At 64.5% G+C, this 23,376-nt stretch overlaps 1 protein-coding gene across 1 annotated transcript in view; it reads left to right on the top strand.

The window, feature by feature from the left end:
• Nucleotides 1-23,376, top strand: part of CDH4 (cadherin 4) — a 499,549-nt gene that overhangs the window by 460,849 nt on the left and 15,324 nt on the right. The window contains exons 8-9 of the mRNA XM_059133210.1: nt 11,334-11,471; nt 22,123-22,308. Of these exons, the coding sequence (XP_058989193.1) occupies nt 11,334-11,471; nt 22,123-22,308 (324 nt within the window). The remainder of the gene's footprint in view (nt 1-11,333; nt 11,472-22,122; nt 22,309-23,376) is intronic.

Here is a 23,376-nt window from a genome sequence, read left to right as displayed (position 1 = left end):
GCCCGGACCTCAGAGCTCCAGGCCCCACCATCTCCACCAGGCTTCAGTGCTGGTGACCCCGCGCGCCCCCGGCCCCCCGACTCCGGCCCCAGCGAAGCCTCGCCCTCCACAGAGGGCTTCTGTTCCGTATTTCACGAGCTTGGACTTCAGGCGCCGGAGACAGAGGGGCGGGCGGGGTCCATCCGGCTCCGCTCTCACCTGCTCTGTCCGACGCCATACACCTCCCCCCACCGCAGGACCGGCTCAGAGGTAAGAGGCGTTTTCGGAGCCTCTGTCCGCACGACCCGTCTGGCTGCAGAAGGAGGCAAGGCCTCCCAACCATCAGAAAGCTCGGAGACGCTGCTGGCTCTTGGCCGCAGAGGCCGGGCTCTGGAGGGCGGGCTTCCGTTCCCTTCGGACCCGCTCGGCTGCGCAGGGAGGGGCGGTGGGGGCCTGCCTGGTTTTCGTCTGTTCATGAAGGAGCAGGCGGCTTCAGGCCTCGGACTGACCTCCTGCCGCCCGCCCGAGTCTCGGCCCCTCCTCACCCAGCAGGAGGCCTTCCGTGGCCTCCTTTCTCACTTGCAACAAAATCCAGAGTCTTCCCCTCGGCCCCAGAGCCCGGCTCCGTCTCGCAGTTTGCTCAGCCCAGCTCTGTCCACGCGGGTCCCGCGCAGCCACACATGGCCTGTATCGGGCCCCGGCAGCCTTGTCCTTCAGCTCGAAGCCAAGTCCTCCGTCCTCCCTTGACCTCCTTCAGCCCCGAGAATGGACTGTGGAGATCTGAAGCCACGCACTTTCTCAGGGGACTGATGGGTGCAGAATCCCCCAGAGGAGCTACGTGGTTCCCTCCCGCCTCAAGCGGAGAGAGCCCACGTACCTCAGTCAAGACAGCCCCCCAGCCCAGGCCCCTCCCGTCCTGTCGGATCCCCCGCGCCACTGTGTACCCCGTATGCCCCACCCTCGCTCCCCACGCCTGGCCGCAAGTCCTGTGACCCTGACGTAGGACGGGCCCACAAGCACTCCGCGGTCCAGCCTCTGCCCTGTGTTCTCGGGAACTTCTGGAATGCACCAAGCTGCCCACTGCTCAGGCCTGGATAGCGTGCAGGCCCTGCTGCGGGTCTGCCGCCTCCTCTGCCTCTCAGCCCCGTCCCACCCAGGGGCCTGGGGGTCTCCTTCGGGCCAGCTGCCTCAGGGTCTGCTCAGCGGCCAAGGGCCCCTCGCCGGCTGCCCCTCCCTGCCTCCCTCCCAGAGCAGATGGTCTCTGAATCTTGAACGAGTCAAGTGAAATAATTAGACACAAGCTGTCTGCGCTAATTAGCACGTCCGCAGACCACAGGTTGTGATTGTCCGGAGACAGCTGGTGGACACTCCCTGCCGCTGCCGGCACAGCCTTGTGTGCGCACCAGGCCTGCATGGACCCCAGCTGGGGAAGCGAAGGTCCCTAGACAGAAGGAGCGGCGTGGGGTCTGCAGGAGGGAGCCAGCGCCGGAGACACGCCAGGCACCCTAGCACCTTGAGCCTATGCCGCCTGCAGCTCCCACCCAGCTTCCCGCTCCTCCAGTGCTGAGGACCGGCCCACCCCTCCACTGCCTCGTTGGGCCTCTCTCCTGTCCCCAGGTGCTTGAGGCCCCAGTTCTTCCTGTCTTACCAAACACCACCCTCAGGGAGGCCTCTGCGGTCACTCTGCTCGCGACCCGTGCCCTCCTCCTCCCTGAACCAGGCAGGTTCTTTTCCCCCCGCTCAGAGGAGACCACACGTGAGCTCATTGGCTCCTTTACTGCGAGTTCCCCTCCCAACACAAGCTCTGGAGGGCAGGCCCAATCTGTTCAGGCACCACTGACTGTCCAGTGCTCGGCTGGGTGCCTGAGGCACTGGAGCGGCTCAAGAAATGTGTGGAGATATCAGAGGGGTGGGCATGACAAGGGCAGGACCGGCAGACGGGCAGACCCAGGGGCAGGGAAACAGCTGTGACCCCTGCCACCTTGAGCTCGAAGAGATCAATATTTGCTTTGACTTTTGCTTCACAGCTACCGAGCCCTCCAACCTAGGTGTCCTCACTCTTCGGGGACTTTTATACTAGATTGCCATAGTCCATGAAAGATCATACCCCAAATTTTATACTAAAGTGTGAATGGCTGATAGAGGCAGGACAAGATGGCTTGCTGTCCCACCGGCGGGTGGACCCTCAGGCCACTGGGCCCAGGCCCCGGGGCTCCAGCCCTGCAGAAAGCTCATGTTTCCCCACGAGACACCTGCACAAGTCTGCACATTTCCCCTCGTCTCCCTGTGAGAACACTGATCCCCACGACCCAGGGAACAGTAGCATCCTGGGGGAGAAACACTGCAGATGACCTTGGAGACAGCATCTGGGTGGCAGAGCGAGCTGTCTTGACAAAGCCAAAATCCACAAACAGAATTGCCACCGTGTCTAATTAGGCAGAGCTGTGTAGACAGAGCATTCTCACATGACTAACATGTCAGGAGAGGCCTCCTTAAGGTTGGGGGCGGGGGCGGGGGGGGCTCTGGTGTCTCCTGTGTGCCCAGTCAGAGATGCCCTGCCGCTGACCCGCTCCCCTGCACGCTCCTGCACGTCCCCCATTACAGTGGGTTAGAGCGACCAACCCCGCGAGGACAGCTTTCCGCTCCTGCCCCCGTGGCTGTGCCACGGGTGTCTCAGATCCGCCACTGCCTACCCTGGCAGAGATCCCTGGGTCACTGGGCACCCCACCACAGGCTCCCTGTCCCCACACGCTGACCCTCGCCAGTCCGCTTCCTCGACTTGAAATGTGTCCTGACACAAATGGGACGAGTGTCCCGTGGCCTCGCGGGGTTTTAGGAGCAAGAGCAGGACCGTCCTGTCATCCTGGAGACCCTCCAGCGGAGGAGGATTCGCCCAGGGCGCCCCAGGAAGCACCAGCGCGACGCCCCTCGCGGCCACTGGCATGGACCGGGTGCGGCCGTCCCCCTGCTCGGCTTCAGGGAGCGTCCGGCAGCGGCGGGCCCCGCGCGTTCCCCTCCCGCGCGGCCGGACACACGGACACATGGAAACCCCGACCCCCGGGGGAGGCCGGCGGCGGCGGACGGTCCGCGCTGGCTTTCAGGGCTGCTCCGGAGCCCGTGCGAGCTCCCAGCGCCGGCCTAGTCGGCAGGGTCGGGGACGGTGGACACCCCGGAAAGGCCAGCAGAGCAGACAGGAAGGGACGAGCCCCGCCCGGCCTCTGTGCTCCTGGGTCGCACGCGGGGGCGGCCGGCGGGGGGGCGCGGGCGGCGGGGCCCCAACACGCACACGGGGCGGGCGCCCCGCTCGATCCCCAGACGCCAGGCGAGACGGCAGAGCCCCCGCGAGCCCGAGCCACGCGGTGGCCTCTTCCCACGAGAACAGCTGGAGCGTCCTCTTGTCGCAGCCGCGCGGCGGGGGACACGGACCGCACCTCCAGGAAAGCAGCAGCCCCGCCCCCGGAGCTCCGCCCCCTGGAACTCTGCCCCCGGGCTCCGCCCCCAGAGCACCGCCCACTCCCCGCCCCTCGAGCTCCGCCCCCTGGAACTCTGCCCCCGGGCTCCGCCCCCAGAGCACCGCCCACTCCCCGCCCCTGGAGCTCCGCCCCCTCGAGCTCCGCCCCCTCGAGCTCCGCCCCCTGGAACTCGGGAGGGGGGGGGGTGTTGCACAGGTTGGTCCTGCGTGCACAGGCCGGGGCTGCGTTCCCCGCGTTACACACGAGCCGTGCTGACGGACACCGCACCCTCAACGTGGGAAACACCCTTCTCCCGGTTATCTGTGCTTGGCATCGGCCAGACCCTCTCCTGGCCTCTGTTCCGCCCCTACATCTGTCCTCACTCAACAGCCAGGCGATCCTGTCCACGCAGAGATCTGACCCTCCGTCTTCTCAGACCCTCCTGTGGCTTCCTGTGTCCCCCGCAGTGACGTCCAACGGTAGCTTCTGCTCCTTCGCCACCCTCTGGCTCACCCTACCCCTGCTCACTGGCCTACCTTCCCTGCCACACAAGAGTGCCTGCCCCAGGGCCTTTGCACTGGATGTTCCCTCTGCTGAAAACATACCTCCCCTGGATACCCACCAGCTGGCTAATCAAGCATCTCCTTAGCAGAGAAGCCTTGTCTGGCCAGCTTGTATCAACCAGCAGCCCTCACACCCCCAGGCCCTCCGCCCCCTCTCCCGCCTCCCTTACCTACACAGCCCTTGATGGGACAGGTATTGTTTATTTATTGGCTGTCTCCTCCCCTAGAGCCCTGCTTCTCAACCAGGGTAATTCCCTCCCCACAGCAGGGACACTGGAAGTCTGGGGACAGTTTCGGTTGCCTCAGCTTGGGGGAGATGCCACAGTGCCCAGGACAGCCCCACCCAGAGAACGATCCAGCCCCACAGATCGCTTGGCTTCCAGAACTAGGGCACATGGCTGCTCGTTGGGCAGGTGTGAGGTGTGTGTGCATGGCCATGCCTGTCCCAGCCCTGGGCAGCGCAGATGCTATATCTGTGGGTGGCCTGGAGGGGCCCCAAAGAGAAGGCACGCCAGGATTCAGGGACCAAGGCAGCCCCATCTCCCTGGACAGGACACCCGTTCTCATTCTTCCCAGAGTCTCCAACCCCTCAATCCCCAGTGATCATTCCTGAGAGCTCATCTCTTATCTGGCCCAGCAGAGGAAGGGGGAGATAGGCCAGGGGGGTGGGCGCCAAGCAGCCCGCTCACCCAGCACTGCAGATCAGCACCCGGAGCCCTTCCCGCCTCACTCCCCACGCCGACCGCGAGGGAGGACGCCATCCCGGCCATGCTGGCGCTTCCTCTTGATTCACCCAGGTCTGCCGCTTCATGCAGCAGAAAGCAAACCCGGTGGTGGGGGACGAGGAGACGGGCGTGCACTGAGGCTTGCCGGGGGCACCGCAGCATCACGCAGCCCCGGGCGGGGCAGGCGTCCTCAGGCACCCCGAGTGTGCGGAGAGCAGTGAGGCACCGCTCCGCCTGCTTCCAGGGCCATTTCATCCCCCCAAAATGACTGTCCCCACTAGCAGGCACTCCCGCCTCCCAGCCCCCCGCCCCCGGCGACCACTATTCCACCATCTCGATGGACAGGCCAGTGACGGACGTTTCATGTCAGGGGGCCCGGGAGACTGTGGCTTCATGTCTACTCCCTCAGCCCCGTGCCGTCGAGGTCCGTCCACGGGGTAGTGCGTGTCCCGGCTCGTCCCTTCTAGCACCGTCCCGAATGGTGCATGAGTGTCTACTCCCTCGTGGCCGGACGCACAGGTGGAGTGTCCCCACCAGTGGCTGTGGTGACCATGCGGCAGTGAGGCCTGGAACAAGCATTTGTCTGGACCTTGTCCAGCTCACTCGGGCCAGGGCCAGGCGCGGGGTCACTGGTCTCGCAGTGAGTGAGTGCTCAGGACCTACGGCCCGTTTGCCTCAGCGCCGTGACCCCTCTTCCCACAGCGGCTGCCCCAGGCGCCCTCCTGCTGGCTCCCAGGGTCAGATCAGACACCCGGGTGCTGAGCGACAGGAGCTCTAAGTGCAGGAGGGAGGCCCTGAGTTGACTCACTTCTCAGCTCCCGCAGTGACAGCAGTGACAGGCAGGAAAGCGGGAGGGGGCACGTGGCCCAGGGCAGGAGCCTCAGGACACTGGCATTGACCCAGCGAGGAGGAGAACCCCACCCTCGGTCAGGGAGGAGGGACCCGACAGGTTCTATGCATTGCATTGTGGACACCAGGCTCTCAGCCTCGGTCTACACCCACCTTCCAGCCGCCAGCCCGCTGCAGAGGACCCGCTGCTGATGCCCAGTGTGGGCAGGAAGACATGCTTCTAGCCGGGCAGGTGACACGGCCCCGGGAGCGGGGACACCATCCTCAGACGGGGTGGCAGCCCAGGCTCCACCAGCACGTGGGCGTCCAAGCCGCAGGGCCACGCGGGAAGCTTTGAAGCTTTTCTAGGGCAGGTCAGCCGGCTGCATTATTGATGGATGTTCTGAAAAATTTAAATGCTGAGCTATGGGGAGGAAGCGAAAACCCCAGGGACCACCACATGCGGTTTTCTTCCCTTCTCTTGAACTTGAAAATAGGCAGATCTGTTTTAATGAACTCATTGCGGCACTGCTGCTGAGCGGGCAGAGCAGGGCTTCCCCGGGGCGGCAGGTGGGCTGGCCGGAGGGGCAGCTGCACACCGGTGAGAGCGACTGTCGCCAGCTGGCCTCCCGTGGGAGAGGCTCCAGAGGCCCAGGCTCGCCCCCTCTCCCCGCAGCCACCTCCTTCCAGCTCCATTGCGGGCTGTTTCGGAGAGCAGAAGCCCACTGCCCGTGGAGAAGACCGCGGTGGGTCCAGAGCTGGATCCGGAGTCATCTCTGTCCCAGGAGAGCCGGGCAGCAGGCTTCAGGGACTCCAGATGGCCAGGCCCCAACCACACTGTCCAGCAGCCATGCCCCCCCCAACAAGGCTCGGTTCAATTCACCACAAAGCAGGGAGGCCTGCACCCCTGCACCCCAGGAGCTGCTGGGAGGTAGAAGCGCCACAGCGAAGGTGGTCTGTGGGGTCACCACGGTGCTAAATCAGCACTGAACACTGTCCCGCGCTCCGTCGGGCCCCCAGCTGGGCCTCACGTAAATGAAATACGCCTTGGGCCGAGAAACAAGTTTAATCGATCCGTGGAACCTCTGAGTACACCGGACCCTCCTGCTAGGCCGTGGGTGGACGGTCACGTACAGGTACCTGCGTCCAGGACTCCAGCAACCGGCCGCCTCCCTATGCGTCCAGGACACCCACGACCAGCCACCTCCCTCAGGATCCGCACGCCACTCCAGAGGGGATTTGGTACAAGAGAGAAGGTGACCGTCCCAAAATCCAGGTGTCGGCAGGGCTGGTTCCGTGCGGAGGGTCGTCAGAAGCACGCCGCGCGCCCTCCGGCCTCTGGGCTGGCCGGCACTCCTGGACACCAGGGCTTGTGTCCCCACCCCTCGCCTCTCTGCACTCGCCTCAGCTGACCTCCAGCCAGAGCACCCGTCGTGGCCTCGGGGCCTGCCCTCCTCCAGGACGGCCTCCCCTTCCCTCCGTCTGCAGAGCCAACTCGGACCCCATCCCAGGCCCCCGCCCCCACCCTGCCTGCTGTGCTTTGTCCTCTGGCTGCTCTGGGGACCCCTCGCAGCCTGAGGGGGTGGGGTCAGCCTCAGGGGTGTCCCCAGTGTCCAGCCCCTCCTGCGCCCAGCTCCTGCAGTCCTCCGGGCTGGAACTGTTCACGCCACACCCTCCCCCACCTCACCGCTGTCCTCAAACCAGGCCAGTGCTTGGCCCAGCTGGAAACAAGCTGAAGGGGCTTGTGGCCCAGAGCTATGCCCGTGGACGGTCACCCATGCCTGGAGAGAGTGGCCTTGTCCCCACGTCAGGTTCTAGATGGCAGAGAGCGTGGCGAACATCACGCACGGGGCTCTGGCGGCCCCGCCTGTGGGGCGGCAGCAGGCAGGAGGACCCGCCACGCTGATGTGGAGAAGAAAAGCAGCGTCTCCGGGAAGACCAGGTGCGGGGTAGGGAAGGCAGGTCCGGGGGTGGGGACCGGGTGTAGGAGGCGAGCAGGGGTTGTGCGGGTGGGTTGGTTTCCCACTGAGGAGGAGGAAAGGCCTGGCCGGTGGGAAGGGGCAGAGTTCGGGGCAGACGGAGTGGCCCTCAGCGGCCCTGGGGTGGGAACGTGCTGGAGAAGCAGCAGAGTTGGGGAGGGGAGAGGCTGGGGGGAGGGGGCAGAGTCGCTGCCGCTTCTGGAACTGGCAGGCCTCTGCTTCCGCCAGGAACGGAGCCAGGCCAGGCGTTAGCCGGGGAGCAGGGGAGCCATTGGCTGTAACTGGACCAGCCAGGGGACCGGGCGGCCGATCAGCCTGTCATAGTGCTTGTCTCTGGGCCTCAGTTTCTCCTCTTTGTCGCGGGAGGTGATGGGGAGGCCCCTCCAGCAGAGACATTTCCTGGCTCACAGATGCCCTTTGAGGGCTGGGCCTAGTTACTCACGGGGAGACCTTTCAAGCCACGCCCTTGTGTTTGGGACTGGTTCCTGTTAGGGCCGCGGACTGGCAGCTGCGCGAACCTCGTTTCTGGTGTGTGTATTGAAGCCCAGGAAAGCCTTCGGCGCAAGGGGTAGTTTGACGACAGAGCCTCGCGCAGGGCTCGGCCTGGGTCGGGGGGCCCCTGCGGGCCCACGGATGAGGATGGCCAGGCGTGGCCTGAGATCACAACAGTACCGTGGTGGCCCCGGTGGGACCTCGGGTGTCGAGGTCCAGGGATCTGTCCTGCAGGGTGGCCCCGGGGAGTGGGGTGGGCGTCGCTCCCACATCACCGGCCCCTGCAGGCACTGGGTCCCCCGAGAGCACAGGCGGGGACCTCCTGGAGCGCCCGCCGTGGGCTCAGCACAGAGCCCATCGGAGCCCGAGTCCCAGCCCCCGCAGGGCCGACGCAACAGGGCGCTGACAACACCTGGGGCAGGACACGGACACAGACGGGGACGTCCACGTGCAGGAAGGACGCTGCTGAGATTCTCGGCACCAGAGACAAAGTCGGCCACAGGAGGGAGAAGATCTGATTAAACAAGAGAACGTGGGGTGAGACGGGAAAAACACCTCCAAAGCTGGCTGCCCGCCGCCCCGTCTGAAAATCAGACTTGGTTCCGCTGTCCTCCCCGGGGAGGGCACGGCGGGGACGGAGCCGCGGCCCGCGTCGAGCACAGAGGGAACGAGGTTTCGGGGGCAGGACCGCTCGCCAAGGCCTGTGGCCACCTGGGGCTCGGATGCAGTGTGCCGCCGCACGGGGGCGGTCCCCAGCACGACAAGGCAGCGTCCCTAGAGGAGGTGGAGCTGTGACGGGGGACAGGGAGCCGCTTCGAAGCCCGGAAGGCAGGGGCGCCATCTTCCCACCTCGGGCGGAGCACGGGTCAGGCCTGCTGCGTTTCTGAACGGCGTTGGGCCTGCGGGCGAGGGGGAGTCCCGCGCGGGCCGCTGTCCTGTCGGGGGCAGCCCCGCTCTCCGTGCGCCGTCCACCCACATCCAGAAAGAGTCTCCGCCGTGTGGCTGTGTGGGCTCCCCTGGCTCCGTCTGTACTGTGTGAGCGACAGAGACCTGAGAGCGGGGAGTCCCGTGGGGAATCGCCGCCGCCGCCCCCTGCCTCCCAGGGTGCTGTGAGGCCCTGGGGTGATGGTGCCCCTCAGCAGTCCCGGCTGCGACATGAGGCTGTGTGCTGGGCCGGCTTCCCTCGGACACACGTTCCCGCCGCTCGCACCGCCCGGGTCCCGGGACCGGGTCCCGCATCGGGCTCCCTGCTCAGCGGGGAGCCTGCTTCTCCCTCTGCTGCTCTGCTGCCGCTCCCCCTGCTTGTGCTCCGTCTCTCCCAAATAAATAAACCCTTAAAAGAAAAAAAAAAAAAAAAAGAACCAGCTCTGAGCACTTGCAAGGGAAAGACTCGACCCCTTCCTGCGTCCCTCGCGCCGGGAACAGATGAGAGGTTGTCGGCCGCCTCCGACAGAGCGGCTCACCTGACGCCCAGGACAGGTGGCTGGAAGGAGGGAGGAAGAGGCCGAGGCAGGATGGACGGACGGACGGACGGCGGGGGGGCGGGGGTGTGGATGACGGTGGGGCGTGGAGGAGCGGGTCCGTGGAGGGCGGGCCAGTGGAGAGCCGGTTGGGCGGAGGGAGGCACGGGGGGGGGGGGGGGGGGCGGAGGGGCGGCAACAGAGGGAGAGCATGGGGAGAGATGAAGATTGATTTTTTGAGAGAAAACTTTTGAAACGGGATGCAGCACCAGGCAGAGAGCTGTTTCTATGATTTTTTCATGTCTCCTTGGTTGCAAGCTCTACCATTTTCCCAAACGTCAGCTGTGGTGGACATGTGCTCAGTCCCGTCACGAACAGTGCTGGAGGCCTCCCGTGGGCCGGACAGCAGGCCAGAGTCCCGTCCACGGCCCCCCGCGGGTGGGGACCGCCCCGCCGCCCTCCGCTCGCGTCTGGCACCGGGGGACCTGCTGAGGGGCCCTGTCCCTGAGGGTGCTTCCCCGCGACCCAGCCCCCAGCTAGTCGTCCCCTTGCAGGAGAGACCCAGGGGCCACGGAGAAGGGGAAATGACAGCCAGGGGGAGGCAGTGGGGGAGGCTGGGGCAGGAGCAGAGCCCCGCAAGCCCCCGCACACCCGGCCCCGGTCGCGTGGGACTGTGGGCTCGACCGGTGAGCGGAGTCTAGGTGAGAAAGCGTGTGGCGCTCCTGAGCCCCGAGCCCCACCCCCACCCCGAGCCCAGCCAGACCGCCCGCCTGGCCCAGCCCCGTGCACCCTGTCACCTCCAGGCAGCACATCCCTGCTCTTCCGGAACCTGCCTGCTTTCCCCAGCCCTTACTCCCCGAAAAGTTCGTGGCGTCCCTGCCAAGCCTGCCCTCGAGCTTCCTGGCTGACTCTGCCTGGCGTCGGGGCCCAGGACGACACGCATCTTCTGCAAAAGGGCCCCACGGTCCATGTCCCCGCTCTGCGGGCCATGTGGTCTCACCGCCACTCACCCATTGTGCAAAACCAGCTCAGGGTATAGATGAGTAGACGTGGTCCTGCACCAGCACAACTTTACTGCCAGAACTAAGCAGCGGCAGGTAGATGTGGCCCGTGGCCTTAATGAGCTGACCTGACCCGTCCTATACACGCGTCGGACCGTGTGATTTCCCTCAAAGTGACTCCCAGCCACCCACAAATACCCAGAGGTCGTGTCAGGCCTGCGGGACCTCGCAGTCCGTCTCACCGTTCCTCGGCCTGTGCGTTGTCACCGATGCTCACGTAGGAACGTTTAACGCACGTTCTCGGAGCACCTGCTCTGTGCTGGGCGTGGCCGTCGGCTCTGGGGACACGGGGTGAGTGGGGCAGTGGCGGTCTCCCAGAGCTCAGTTTGGGGAGGGACAGAGAGGATGATGAAGTGACAGCACGGGACCAGACAGTTAGAACTGGGGTGGGAGCCACAGCCACAGAGACCAGTCAGAGGGCAGGTGACGGGGGCCTGGCCCGTCTGCGGGAGTCTCCCTCTCTCCAAGTGTCCGTCCCTGGTTTTCCGAGCCCCAGGCCGGACGGTGCTCTCCGGGGACCCCCATTCTCCTCCCTTCTGTCTTGGCACCAAACACCATCTGTACCTACCACAGCCGGGCCCTGCGGTGAAGGCGGCCAGGCTTCTCCGTGCAGCGCCGTTGCCCGCAGCCAGCGAAGGAGCAGGTCCTTGCACCAGGACAGTGGCCGAGAGCGGCCAGGGGCCCCGTGTGCCCATCCCGCCCGCAGGGGCCCGGCCTCAGGGAGCGCGCGTTGAGGGAAAGGGGCAGCAGCCTGTAAACTGACACGCCGTGCCCCCCCTTCCTGCCCCTTCCAGAAAGTCCAGCAGTATACCGTCATCGTCCAGGCCACGGACATGGAGGGGAACCTCAACTATGGCCTCTCGAACACGGCCACGGCCATCATCACGGTGACGGATGTGAACGACAACCCGCCAGAATTCACGGCGAGCACGGTGAGTAGTCGCGCGCCTGGGTAGCCGGTGCCGTCAGGGCCGCCGCCCTCCTCACCGCGGGTGCCGGCAGGAGCTTGGCCGACAGCGGCGCGCCCGTGGCCCTGGGCAGCAGGAGGCTGACACGGAGCCCAGCCACCTCAGGAGTCCCCAGCAGGAGGGCGACCGGAGGAGCTGCCAAGGAGGTGGGCTCCAGGGGGGGGGGGGGGCGGCGGCGGGCAGGGGCTGTGATGCGGCCCCAGGAGGCCTGACCCAGAGCGACCGTTGACTCCCTGAGAAGTGCCCAGGACCGCATGGGCTGGACACTCGGAATCCAGAGCCGAGCAGGGGTGTTGGGGCTCAGCCACGTTTGGAGCACACGTGCGGCTGTGTGCACCTTGGTACCTGCTGGTGGATGCCCGGGTGGGGCCTCGGCTGGGCACGGGCGGGTCCCTGCAGGAGGAGCTGGGCTGTGCTCCACAGCCCACCGTGCACAGAGGCGGAGGGGGCAGGGACCGGCGAGATCCTCCCCGCAGGCCTGGCCGGTGGGCCGTCGCTGAGCCCCACACCCAGCGGCTCCGGACTGAAATGACCCAGGGCCCTTGGGGGACATCCAGGTTTGAGCATTCGGAGTCGCAGGGACACTGGGAGATTATGGCAGATCCGAGGGTCTCGGGATCGCCTCTCGGAGCCGCCGCGGGAGGGCCGAGGGGACGCGGGGGTGACAGCAAAGACAGTAACAGGCACAGCACAAGCCGCCGGGGGGCCCTCCCCAACAGGCACAGCACAAGCCGCCGCCGGGGAGCCCTCCCCTGCCGAGCTCTAGCCTCCCAACCTGGGCAGGGTCGGGGGAATGCCGAGACTCAGGCCAAGTCACTGGCCCAAAGCCACCCCGCTAGCCTCTCAGTGGGAGCAGCTGGGATTGGACCCCAGAAGCCGCGCTGACTCTGCAACAAGGAGCAGGGAAGGCGGTGGGGACAGAGGAGACCCCGCCTGCTCCCCGGAGCTCCCCAGAGCCGGTCACTGCCTGGAGGGCATCTCGGGAACCAGTCCTCCCCCACCGATATCCGAGCATTCCCTCATCCTGCTTCCCCATCACCCCACGCCCTGGGGTCTCCTGCCCCCATATCAGAGTCCCCAGACCCCATCCCCCGCACCCACACCCGTGCTTCCCTACCTCCCGCACCCAGCCCTGGCACACGACCTCACCTGCGGATGCACAGCACCATCTAGTGTACAGATGGCAGATCGCATGCAGGGGGAGCAGCGCAGCCCCAGCCCACCTGGCTGAGGGGACACGGCTTCTGCCTCCATCAGTCCTGGGCCAGTGGTCAGGAAAGGCTCAGGGCCAGTATCCTGGACATTTTGTACATGGTCGAAGCATCTCCCTAGGGACCTGGGAGAGTAATGATGCCTAGGCTCCAGGCCCCCAGCAGGGCCTCCCCCGAGCCTGTCCGTGCAGACCCGCTGTCCTTCCGTCCACCCTGCGCCTCGTTCTGTGATGAGGAGAACACACGGCTGTCTTTAGGACACACGACACCTGTGCTGGTGCCTGGGGGCAGCAGTGCAGGTGAGCACCCATGCAGGGGACCTCCCCCAGGTAACGTTGCAGTGGGGACTGGAGCCCGTCCTGAGCCGGGCTCTGGCATCGGCCCTGGCAGGTGGGGCAGGGGTGGGAACCTCAGATGCTCACCATCTGCTGAGTCTGGTGTCTCCAAGGACGCACAGCTGGTGCCCAGGTGAGAGGACACTGTTCCCAAGGACACGCTCTTGTCCTGGTACCAGCCTGCAAATTCCAGATGTCCGGGGAGCAGTGGCACCAGCCCTCTTGACCACCAGGACCCCTAGTCCCCCTGGGAAACAACTTCAGGACCTCCACTGTCACCATGGAAACCAGGGCAGAAGGAAACCAAGCCAATTGTCTCTGGTGGGAGTGAAGGATGTGCCTTCAGGCATGAGGCAACGTGGTGACCTGCCGAGGTAAAGGACTCTGTCCAGCCCTGCTGGTCACCTCTGGCCACCACCGGATTTGGAGAAAAGCACACCAGTGGAGCGCTGAAGAAGGCATTGCCAGGAGTTGGGATTTGGCTAAAACCCGCAGGGACTGGAACAGGATGCTCACAGCCCCCGCCTGCCTCCCGATCCTGGTCCAAGCCTGCACCCAGGCTCTCCGGAGAAGGTGTCACCGACCAGGGATCGCACAGACGCTGGCAGCCTCCGGGACGGGCCAGAAACCAGCGGGCTCCGGCGAGAGCAGACCAGAGCCCTAGCCCACCCTCCTGCCCCCACAGAAGCTGACTTCTTTTCCCCCCAAGATGGTTGGTTGGCGTCTAATTTACCAGGACCCGAAGTAGGCACACCCCATCCGCTCTAAGCCACGAGCACCCAGATGGACCCTGTGGGTCCCCTGCTTCGTCAGAAGGGGTCTTGCTCATTGTGTGACGGGAATGTAGTGTGACCACACATCTTCCGGGAAACATTCCCACCAGGAGCCAGGAGCAACCTCCTGCCGGTCCCCAGAGCAGCCCCTGACAGCGTCCACTGCCAAGGCGACCTTCGCCAACACTCCAGTCTCGCCCGTCACACGGATGGCGTCACGCAGAGCGCGTGATTCTGTGGAGTCGGCTTCTTCCGCCCAACAGCGCGTCTCTGGAGCCCACCCATGTGAGTCTGCTGAGCGCAGACCCCTGGGCCGTCCGTGAGCAAACCCACGGCACCACCGACTTCACTTACTCATTTTCTCCTTTTTAAAGCTCACTGGGCGTCCTCGGTTAGGTGACTCACACACCGGTGCAGAATTCACAAGGTATGAAGTGACCGGCCGTGGCGAAGCCCGTCCCGCCTCCACCGGGTGCCCCCACCCGCACGCGCTGCCGTCGGGGAGAGCCCCACAGCCACAGCGCCTGCTGGGGAATAACACGGGCTCACGGGAGAGTGGCTGGGTCAGGAGTGAGAAGGACAGCCCCACGCTGGCACGGGGCCGTGTCCCGGGCGCCCGCCCCCTCCGCCGCTGTGAGCGCAGAATGCCGCACGACCGTGGCCGAGAGTCGAGTGCGCCGTGGCCCTCACGTCCGGAAGCTTCTGTGTGTTTCCTGAGAGGTCTCCCCTGACGTGGCCGTGGAGGCTGTCAGAGCAACAGCCACCAGAGACAACTGAGGCCCAGAAGGCTAGTTCCAGGTGGCCCGAGGCCACACGGAGAGACAGTCAGACCCAGGGCGCCTGCTTCCTCGGGGCACCCCCTCTGGGCCATGTGGTTCTCCTCCCAGACCCCGAGCGAGTCTCCATCCCCTTCTGGGGTGGAGCGTCTTCTGCAGCTCCAGCGAGGGCCCCGGGCTGCCCCACACCTGCTCCTGGAGGGACGCCTTCTGCCCACTATGCCAGACCCGGTCCAGCTGTGACCGCCGGTCCTCCGAGTCTGGACGCCGTCTTCCCTTCCACAGGCGGCCGCGGTGCAAACACCTGCGGGCCCCCCAGAAACACCCGTCCTGGGAGGGCCCGCAACGGAGCGAAGCAGGGAGGGCGGGGCGACCGTGCGCTCCTGCCTCCCTCCGCCGGGCGTCCCCACGAGGGCAGGAATGGAGCACGTCTCCTGAAGCGCACACGCCTCTGCGGACGGGACAATGTCTGCGTGGCACTGGCCGGCCGGGTGGGGAGGCCGAGGCCGGCTGTTGTTACCAGTCTTCACCAAGAACCATCAGCAGAAGCTGCAGAGAAGAAGGGGTTCGCACGGCCCAGTTCCCGCTCTTAGATGTTGATTCAAAGCTATTTCCCTTTGCCTGCGCCGCACGCGGGGTACAGGGCAGCCTGCCGCAGGGCCTCCGGGCCTTTCCACCGGCCCACTCCACACTCTCTCGGGGGTGAGCGCCGGGCTCTGCCGGGCTCTGCCAGGCTAGGGGCTCAGGCCCCAGGACACAACCTGCACTCTGCCCCCAGGAGCCTCCTGTCTGGCCTTGTCTGGAGCCCTGGGGGAGAATCCTGGACACCCAGTGTCCTGGGCCCCTTCCACCAGCCCAGCACCTCACACGCCCTCAGGAGGGTCTCCTGGAGTCCGGAAGCCCCTCATTAGCCCCGCCTCGGCCCCTCCTCGCTGTGTGACCGTGGGCTGATAGCCGGACCTCTCTGAATGTTTGTCCCCACTCCGCCCTGAAGTGACATACAGTCCCGAGGTGAGGTCAGGAGCATCCACTGATGTCTGTGAAGAGTTTATGCCTTGAACGACGCTGTCCTCTGCTCTGTAAGTGCACGGACGGCAGCCAGCCCTCCACCACCGGGACCTGAGCAGAACGGTTAGACCCCGGGCTAGCCTTGGAACCTTCCCAGGGACTGGCTACCCTGGCTCCTACCCTGGCTGCCTGGGCCCCTGCTGCCCCAAAGCAGGCCCTCTGTGGCCCTAACCCTGGGAATCCCCAGGGCGCTTAGCTTTTCACCTCGTCCACAAACCCAGGAGAGGGGAGAGATTCCAGCTCAGCCTGAGTTCCTGAGAGTAAGAATCTGGCCTCTCAGGGTTGGAACGGACTCATGGCCCTTCATTGTGCTCAGGCCCTCGGTGTGAAACTCTGCCGTAGATAACCGATTGGGACAGCTTCTCCGAGCACCAGGGAGGCCGGAGGCCAGAACGCCCGGCCCCACCTCACATCACATCACACCTCGAGCCCTTCCTGCCAGGCCGGTGTCCACTTCCTAAAGATGACACTTTCCTCGTCCCCCTGGATCCCCAGACTCTGTGTCTCTGCGCCGTCACCTGCTAGACGGAGCACCAGCGCCTGCCTGGGGGGTGTGCACCCGCACGTGGGTCAGGAGCACGTGGCTGGAGCACGAGGAGACTTGATCAAGACAGCAAGAGTGCCTGGCGCCTGGCTCTTAGCGTGGTTCCCCCCCGGGCAAGAGCAAGGGGCTCGAACCTGTGGCCCAGTCTGTGGTCAGCGGACGCCTTCTGTGAACTCTCCCTGGGGAGCAGAGGGTCCGAGATACGGTGTTAACCGATTGCTGCGTCCTTTCCCATGAGCTGTCCTCGGAAGGAGCACTTTCCCATGTGTCATCTAGCCCGACACGCGCCAGCTCCGTGGGCGGGAGGAGACCCAGAGGGGCTGCCGGTGAAAGGCCTCCTGGCCCCAGACCTCAGGCCCTCCCCCGTCACACGCAGAGCCAAGGAAGACTGCCTGTGGTAGCTTCTGGTTAGGAGCTGCTGATCCCCCCCCCCCATCGGATTCTGATCCTGGGCTCAGAACCCAAAAGACACCGTCATTAGTTTTTGGGACAGAAAAGTAAGTTTCAAAAAAAATTGATAAAACCATCGCAATGGACAGAGGCACATCCATACGTTTTCCAGCAGAAGCCACGGATGATTGAAGGCACAGCGCTGGGGTGTCTCCTGGGAGAAACACCCCTGGGACCCTCCCCCGGCGCCCACCCAAGCCCCGCAACCCCCCACCCTGCTCCGAGGCCCACAGAGGCACAGCCGCGTCCCTGCCAGGCAGGCTCCCCCGCCAGCTCTCAAGGCTCTGCTAGTAACAGCGACGGGTCCCTGAGCTCCAGGCCAGGGAACAGGCCCTCCTCCCAGGGAGATGCCGCCGCTGCAGGGGCCGCAGGCCAGCAGGGAGAGTGGTGTCCCGCTCACCAAGGGGCGGCTAGGGGAGGGTCAGGTCCTCCAGCCCGAGTTTCTGTTCTCTCCCAACAGAAACAGAAGCGCAGCCTCGGGTCCCGGTGTGTCCCGCGTGGCGTGGGCACGTGGACGACTCGTGGGTCCTGCGTGTGGACAGGCTGTCATTCCTGGTCCTCTCTGGATCCTGACTGGGCTTCACTGTTCTCACCCTAATCCTCCTGTATGCGAATGTGACCTTCCCCTGGGAGCTCTGCGGATTCTGGCCTCCGAGCTGGATTTGTGCTGGACGAAATCCTCTCTGTCCCTCGGGCCAGGCTACGTTTGGATTCGGGATTACCATCTGGGCAAGACACTCTGTTCCGATGATCTTGAAACTCCTTCTTTCCCAAATATCTGTCTTTGTCTCCTGTGAGGCATGGGAGAGGCTTTCCCTGTGCCTGAAAATCTGAAAAAATTAAATTAAAAACTCATTACGGCCAGGGGAAAGTTAATAAGAAAATCCTAAGCCAGATGTATCAGCTTAAGGCCCTTCTTTGTGAACCTTTATTAAACTTGCACAAATTAAAATAGACTCTGGGAATAACCTTCATCAGAGTGTATGAGGAATCGCACTCTGGGACACACAGGTCTCCCCCGCACCATGAAGTCCGGGGAAGGATGCCCCCCGCATTCCGGAGCAGGCCGACGTGGAGCCCAGGACGGCGTGCTACCCCTCGGAGGCGCACCCGAGAGGCCCGGCTCTCAGGTGACCACACCAGGTCGTCTGATCCAAGAGAGAAGTGCCCGGAGGATGCGCGCGGTCACGAAACCCGAGGGCCAGGGGTGTCAGGCATGGAGCCTCCACCAGGAGCAGCCCCTCCTGTCAGCGGCACCGGGTGTAAGGGCCAGAGCTCCTGTGCCCCACATTGGGCGGGGCACTGCCCCCGGCAGATGCCAAAGCAAGAGGCCTTTGCCTCACTTGGGAACCAGTCAGGCAGGTGCCTCTGACTAGCAGGTCCTAGGTCACCTGACCAGCTCATGGCTGGAGAGGAAGCTGAGAAAGCAAGTCCTGGAAAATAAAGATGGGAATTCCAAAGGGGATAGAGAGCCAGGCAGCCTCACAGCTGTCCCTACACCGGTCCTGGCAACTTAAACAGAAAGGAGACACCTCGTGTCTCAGAAGCTGGAAACATCTACGGCTGGAACACTGACATCAGGTACAGCTGGATCCAGGCTCCCACAGCCACCAGGAGCCTCCACTGAGCCGTGCTTCCTCTGAGCTAGCGGCATTCTCGGGCTGTGGATGGCAACCCCACCCAACACCTTCAGGCAGGTGTGGCCACAGCACCCAGGCCAGAGATGGGGGCCACCAGAACTACACCCCGACCAGCCGGTGTCGGCCGCATGCCCACTTCTGAATTACTGCAGTGGTGGGGTTGAGGGGTCTAGAGCAGGGATCCACAGTCTTTTCTGTCAAGGACACAGAGTCATTATTTTTGAGTCTGGGGCCATACATGCTCTGTCACCATTACTCAACTCTGTTACAGATACTATGTAAACGAAGGGACACAGCCGTGTGCCGATAAAACTTTATTAACAAAGGAGGCGGTGCCCTGAACTTGGCCCCTGGGTTTGCCAGCCCCAACGCTAGCCCTCCATTCCCACCAAGCCCCTCAGGAGAGTCAGGTGTTGTGGCCCCAGACCCACATTTGGTGAGCCTGGTCATCCCTCCCTCTGCAACAAGGAATCTGGGCCCTGGGGCCTGGAGCCCTGCCAGGTCCCGCACACCCCCGCACAGAAGGCCCGACATGGGCCAGGAGCTTTGTGTGCAGTCTCCTCCATCCCCGAGTCCTCGGAGAGATGGGGTGCCCATTCTGTGGACGATAAAACCAGTAATTCTCACTCAGCCCCAGTGGAGACAGCCTCCTGCTCTGGGGACATGGTGACCTCCCTGCAGAGGGCACAGCCCGGGGCCCAGCCGGGAAGGGCTGGGCAAGGTCTACCAGCAGGAGGCGGGTCTCTAGGACGGCTCCAGTGACCCAGGCCTGCCGCCACTGTGAGCTCTGACCTCGTGGCCCTGCCGGCCGCTGCAGTCACCCTGCCCCCCTCACTCCCACCAACGCAGAGGGGCTGCGTCGCAAGCATCGTCGGCCTCCTCCAGGCCATCCGGGGGACAACTCTGGAGGTCTGCAAACCCCCCACTCCCAAGGTCCTTCCACCTCTTCCTGTGCCCAGCTCCCCCTCCCCCGAGGACCACTGGAGGGCATCACCCCCCACCTGGGATCCTCCCGAGAGTTCCCAGGGACCAGGTCACCCCCCGCACGCACACACACCCACAGCCCGAAGTGGCCCTGAGCCGCCCCGGGCTGACCCCTCCTGTCCCCCAGCCCCCAGCCCCCAGCCCTCCCTCACACTCCCTAGGTGCCTCCCAGAAGCCTGGCTGGGGTGGAGCCCAGCTGCCAGCCTGCTGCTGCCGCCGGCGGGTCAGGCGCGGGGACAGTGGGGCCCCTGGGCCGCTGGAGAAACGGGAACGGCGACGGGCAGGCAGCCAGCTCGGGGTGACCGCGAGTGCTGGTGCTCCCGAATCCCACGACGAGGCCTCGTGCTGCTGAGTAGGACCGAGCTGGAGGGCCTCCATCCCGTCCAGCACTGGGGCCGCTGGACGAGATCCCACTTGGGATAAATTCAGTTTTTCCCACTGACAAGGTGATGGTATCGGGGTTGGAAGGCTTGCCCGTGCCAGGAGACAGATGGGGGCTGTTGTCTGCGCCTGCGCGGCGGACTGTGGGGTTCCCTGTGGAGCGTGGAGGCCGGGAGTCCAGTCCTGTGCTCTGGCCCTGGAGGCAGCCGGCCTCGTGGGGGCTCACAGTTCCTCCCTCGCTCCGACCGTCGCTGCTCTGCGCGTCGACTGCCTCATCCACTCGCCCCTGTCTGCATCTTCCGTACACATCTGCCACAAGCCTGGGGACCGGGCCCCCCGTGCCTCTCACAGTGGGGGACAACAAGCCCACACCGGTCCTTTGGGGAGTCTGCACCCACCTCCCCTCCTTCTCACCAGCAAGCGCCTCCGGGAACAGAAGCTGCTGGGCCTCGGCATCCCCACCCGTCTGCCCGCAGACGCCATCCCTTGGACACACATGCCGGGCGGCCGTCCTTCAGCGCCACCCAGCACAGACAGGACAGGCTGAGCTGCTGTGCTCTGACCTCGTGGAAGCCAGAGAAGGACAGAGCCACCAGCCTCAATGTCTCCAACACGCAGCCACTGATGCTACCCTCGGCCTTCCGGCCCCCGTTCCTGGAAGTCAGGCCCCTGCGTTCAAGCCACGGCGGCCCAGTTTTCCATGCACTGTGCCCCAGAACCCCTCCCCAACCACCAGCTGAGGCTTGAATTCGGAAGTGTTCAGGGCAGAAAACCATCACAACCATCGAGGCCCAGTCTCTCTGGGAGGTACCAAGCTCCCGACGGAGAGAGCAGGAAGCCTAGACGCCACATGGAGAGAGGTCCCACTGCCTGGCCCCGTCTCGCCCTCAAGGAGAGGGTCCCCTGTGAGCCAACCCAGCCGGCCAAGGCTGCACGCAGGGCCCCATAGGGCACGTGCAAGGGCTCTGGGCAGACGTGTGTAGGGGTCCGGCCCTTGGGCTGCGGTCAGGGCTGGATGTGTGTGAGGGACTCCAGATGGTGGCTGCGGCCTCAGGAGCCCCTCAGTGGCGGAGGCCACATGACTGGCTGCCCCACGTGACCCTCACTCAGGGGCGGGAGCTGGTTCCGGAGCAGGCAAGGCCCAGACCTGGTGCCCTGAGCGACAGGAGGACCGTCTCTGGCTAAAGCGGTTCCATGTCTGTCCTAGGGTGTGCACAGGCGCATTTGGGCCACACCCCCAACGTGGGCACGAGGCAGGGTGGCTGTCCTGGTTGTGACCAGGAGGCTTTGTGCCACAGCAGGTGCAGCGGGGGGGCGAGGGCAGGAGGACGAGGCTCAGAGCCAAGCTGCCTGGGACATCGGCCAAGCCCGTGCAGACGCCTTCCTCCCCATCCTGTGACCCCACCACTGTGACTGGGGGCCGGATCCTTAGAGCGGACACTGGGCGCCCCATTGTGGGACCCAAGGTGTGTTAATCTCTCTTGCTTCATCTGTAAAACGGGGATGAGGGCAGGGCTACCGCAGGCAGCGGGAGAGGTAATGCCCCGGCAGCGCCTGTCTGGGCACCCACACTTGGTGGCCGCCGTCAGCTGCACCACTGTGACCACAGTCAGACATCCGAGATCTCCGTCCAGACTCTGTCCCCAGGTTTTGTGGCTCAAAGCCATGCTGCACAGGGTCAGGCCCACCACACAAACTGCAGGACCCAGTGTGAAATAAGGAACCGGGCCCTAGTTTGCAAATTATTAGGAGTTTCAAGACACTGAGAGCAGAATGTTCAGCCAAACTCAGGCCCTTCCACAGGGCCACGGCTGCACAGGCCACACGTCAGCAGGGCCGACACTCAGCAGTGATTCTCACTCGGAAGGGGGTGCCCAGATTGCTACCACCACCCTGACCCACACACACACACACACACACAGCATCTTTCCCTGCACACAACCAACTCAGCCACGTGAACCACAACCACTGACGGGGATGGGGGCGTTCAGCAGGAGAAAGGGCTCTGTGTTTGGTATGACACATCGGTGGCTGCGGACCCCAAGCCCTGAATCAATGGTGGGACCGCGGGGATGGCAGGACCCTGGCCAGGACCATCCCGGGGAAGGCCCCCAAAGCTCTCCAGCACCCGTCCTGCAAATGTTGAGTCTCCTGCGTCGCCACAGTCACAAAGGCCTCCAGGGCGCAAGGGGGCCATCTTGGGGCTTGGAGGGAGGCCAGCAGGCGTGTGTGTGTGTGCAAGTGGAGGTTCCGTCTGGAGGTGGGTGGTGGGCACAGCTGGAGGCACCGGAGCCCTCTGGGGATACCACCGTGCCCACGGAAGGGGTGTGGGAGTCCCCGTCTACAGAAGCAGCTGGATGGAGGGCAACCCGCAGGGGCTGCTAGAAAGTCCCTCCTGACCTCCCCAGGCTCCCGCAAGGGTTGAGAACACTGTCTTTCCTTATGTTCTGCAGTACGCGGGGGAGGTCCCAGAAAACCAGGTGGAGGTGGTGGTGGCAAACCTCACCGTGATGGACCGAGATCAGCCCCACTCGCCCAACTGGAACGCCTTCTACCGGATCATCAGCGGGGACCCCTCCGGACACTTCAGCGTCCGCACAGACCCCGTCACCAACGAGGGCATGGTCACCGTGGTGAAGGTGGGTAGTCTTCCTGCCAGCCGTCGTGGGTTCTGTCCCCTGCCACCACCCGGGACAGAATGGACAGAAGCAATACGGGTTCAGTGCGAGCCACCCCTGACATCTGGGTGCAAAGGACTGCGTCCACCTGCTCGTGTCAGAGGCAGGCTTCGCGAGGCCTGGTCACGTGACCGCCAGGGACTCTGCAGCCTGACCTGCCCCCTCCCCCAGAAGATCACTTTCCTGTGCCCTCCTGGAGGGTTGTATTTCCGCCTCAGTCCACTACTGCGTGAACTCCCATCGAGAGCCTGTGTAATGTCAGACCATCCTTGCATTCCTGAGATAAACCCAGCTCAGCCAGGAAGGAGTCCGTCTTAGCAGTGCACGGCAGGTCTTAGCTCTCTGAAACTGAAGACACCCCTTTGCTTTCCTAAGCGGCAGAGGCCGCTATCTCTCCTTCCCCGTATGGCCTTTATCCAGCACTCGGTGTGGCGATTATAGACGAATCTCGAGAAACGAGCTGGGAACAGGGGTGTGATGAGGAGGGGCAGGGAGAGGGCTGGGGGACTCCCACCTCTCCAGCGTGGCGGTGGAGACATGCGCTTGTCCCATGTCACAGATGAATCCCACCCCACACGCGCTGGAACCCTGAGCACTGGGAGCATGGGTGGCCGGGCTGTCCCGCGGAGACTGGGCCCGTGTCCCGGCCGCACTCAGCAGCCGGGCCACACGGCTCCGTGTTCCCTTTTCTCCTTGGTATTCCACACGGGGCTTTTCTCTGAACTCCGCACTTAAAGTCTGTGTAAGGCACAATGCTTCGTCTTAGACGGCATTTTGGGTTATTTTCACTCCCCGCGGTGGAGACACGGTGTTTTCAGATTTACCTTGCAGCGGGGGGCAGGAGGGGGCATGGGAGGTGTGAGGCAGTTGGGGGAGTCTGCTGCCGGCTGGGGCGGGAGGCCTATTTCTTGGGTTCCCGGGCTGGCTCTTCCCTCGCTTACCCCTGGCATGGGCCCGTCGCCCTCTCTGTGCCCCAGATGCGGGGCTGTCGCTGACATTATAGCCGGCCCTGGCTAGCGATCTGGTGCA

The sequence above is a fragment of the Mustela lutreola genome, chromosome 9 (genome assembly GCF_030435805.1).
Source record: "Mustela lutreola isolate mMusLut2 chromosome 9, mMusLut2.pri, whole genome shotgun sequence".
In the NCBI taxonomy this organism is placed as follows: Eukaryota; Metazoa; Chordata; class Mammalia; order Carnivora; family Mustelidae; genus Mustela; species Mustela lutreola.
The sequence above is the reverse complement of the archived record's forward strand: the minus strand, read 5'-3'. Positions and strand labels throughout refer to the sequence as shown.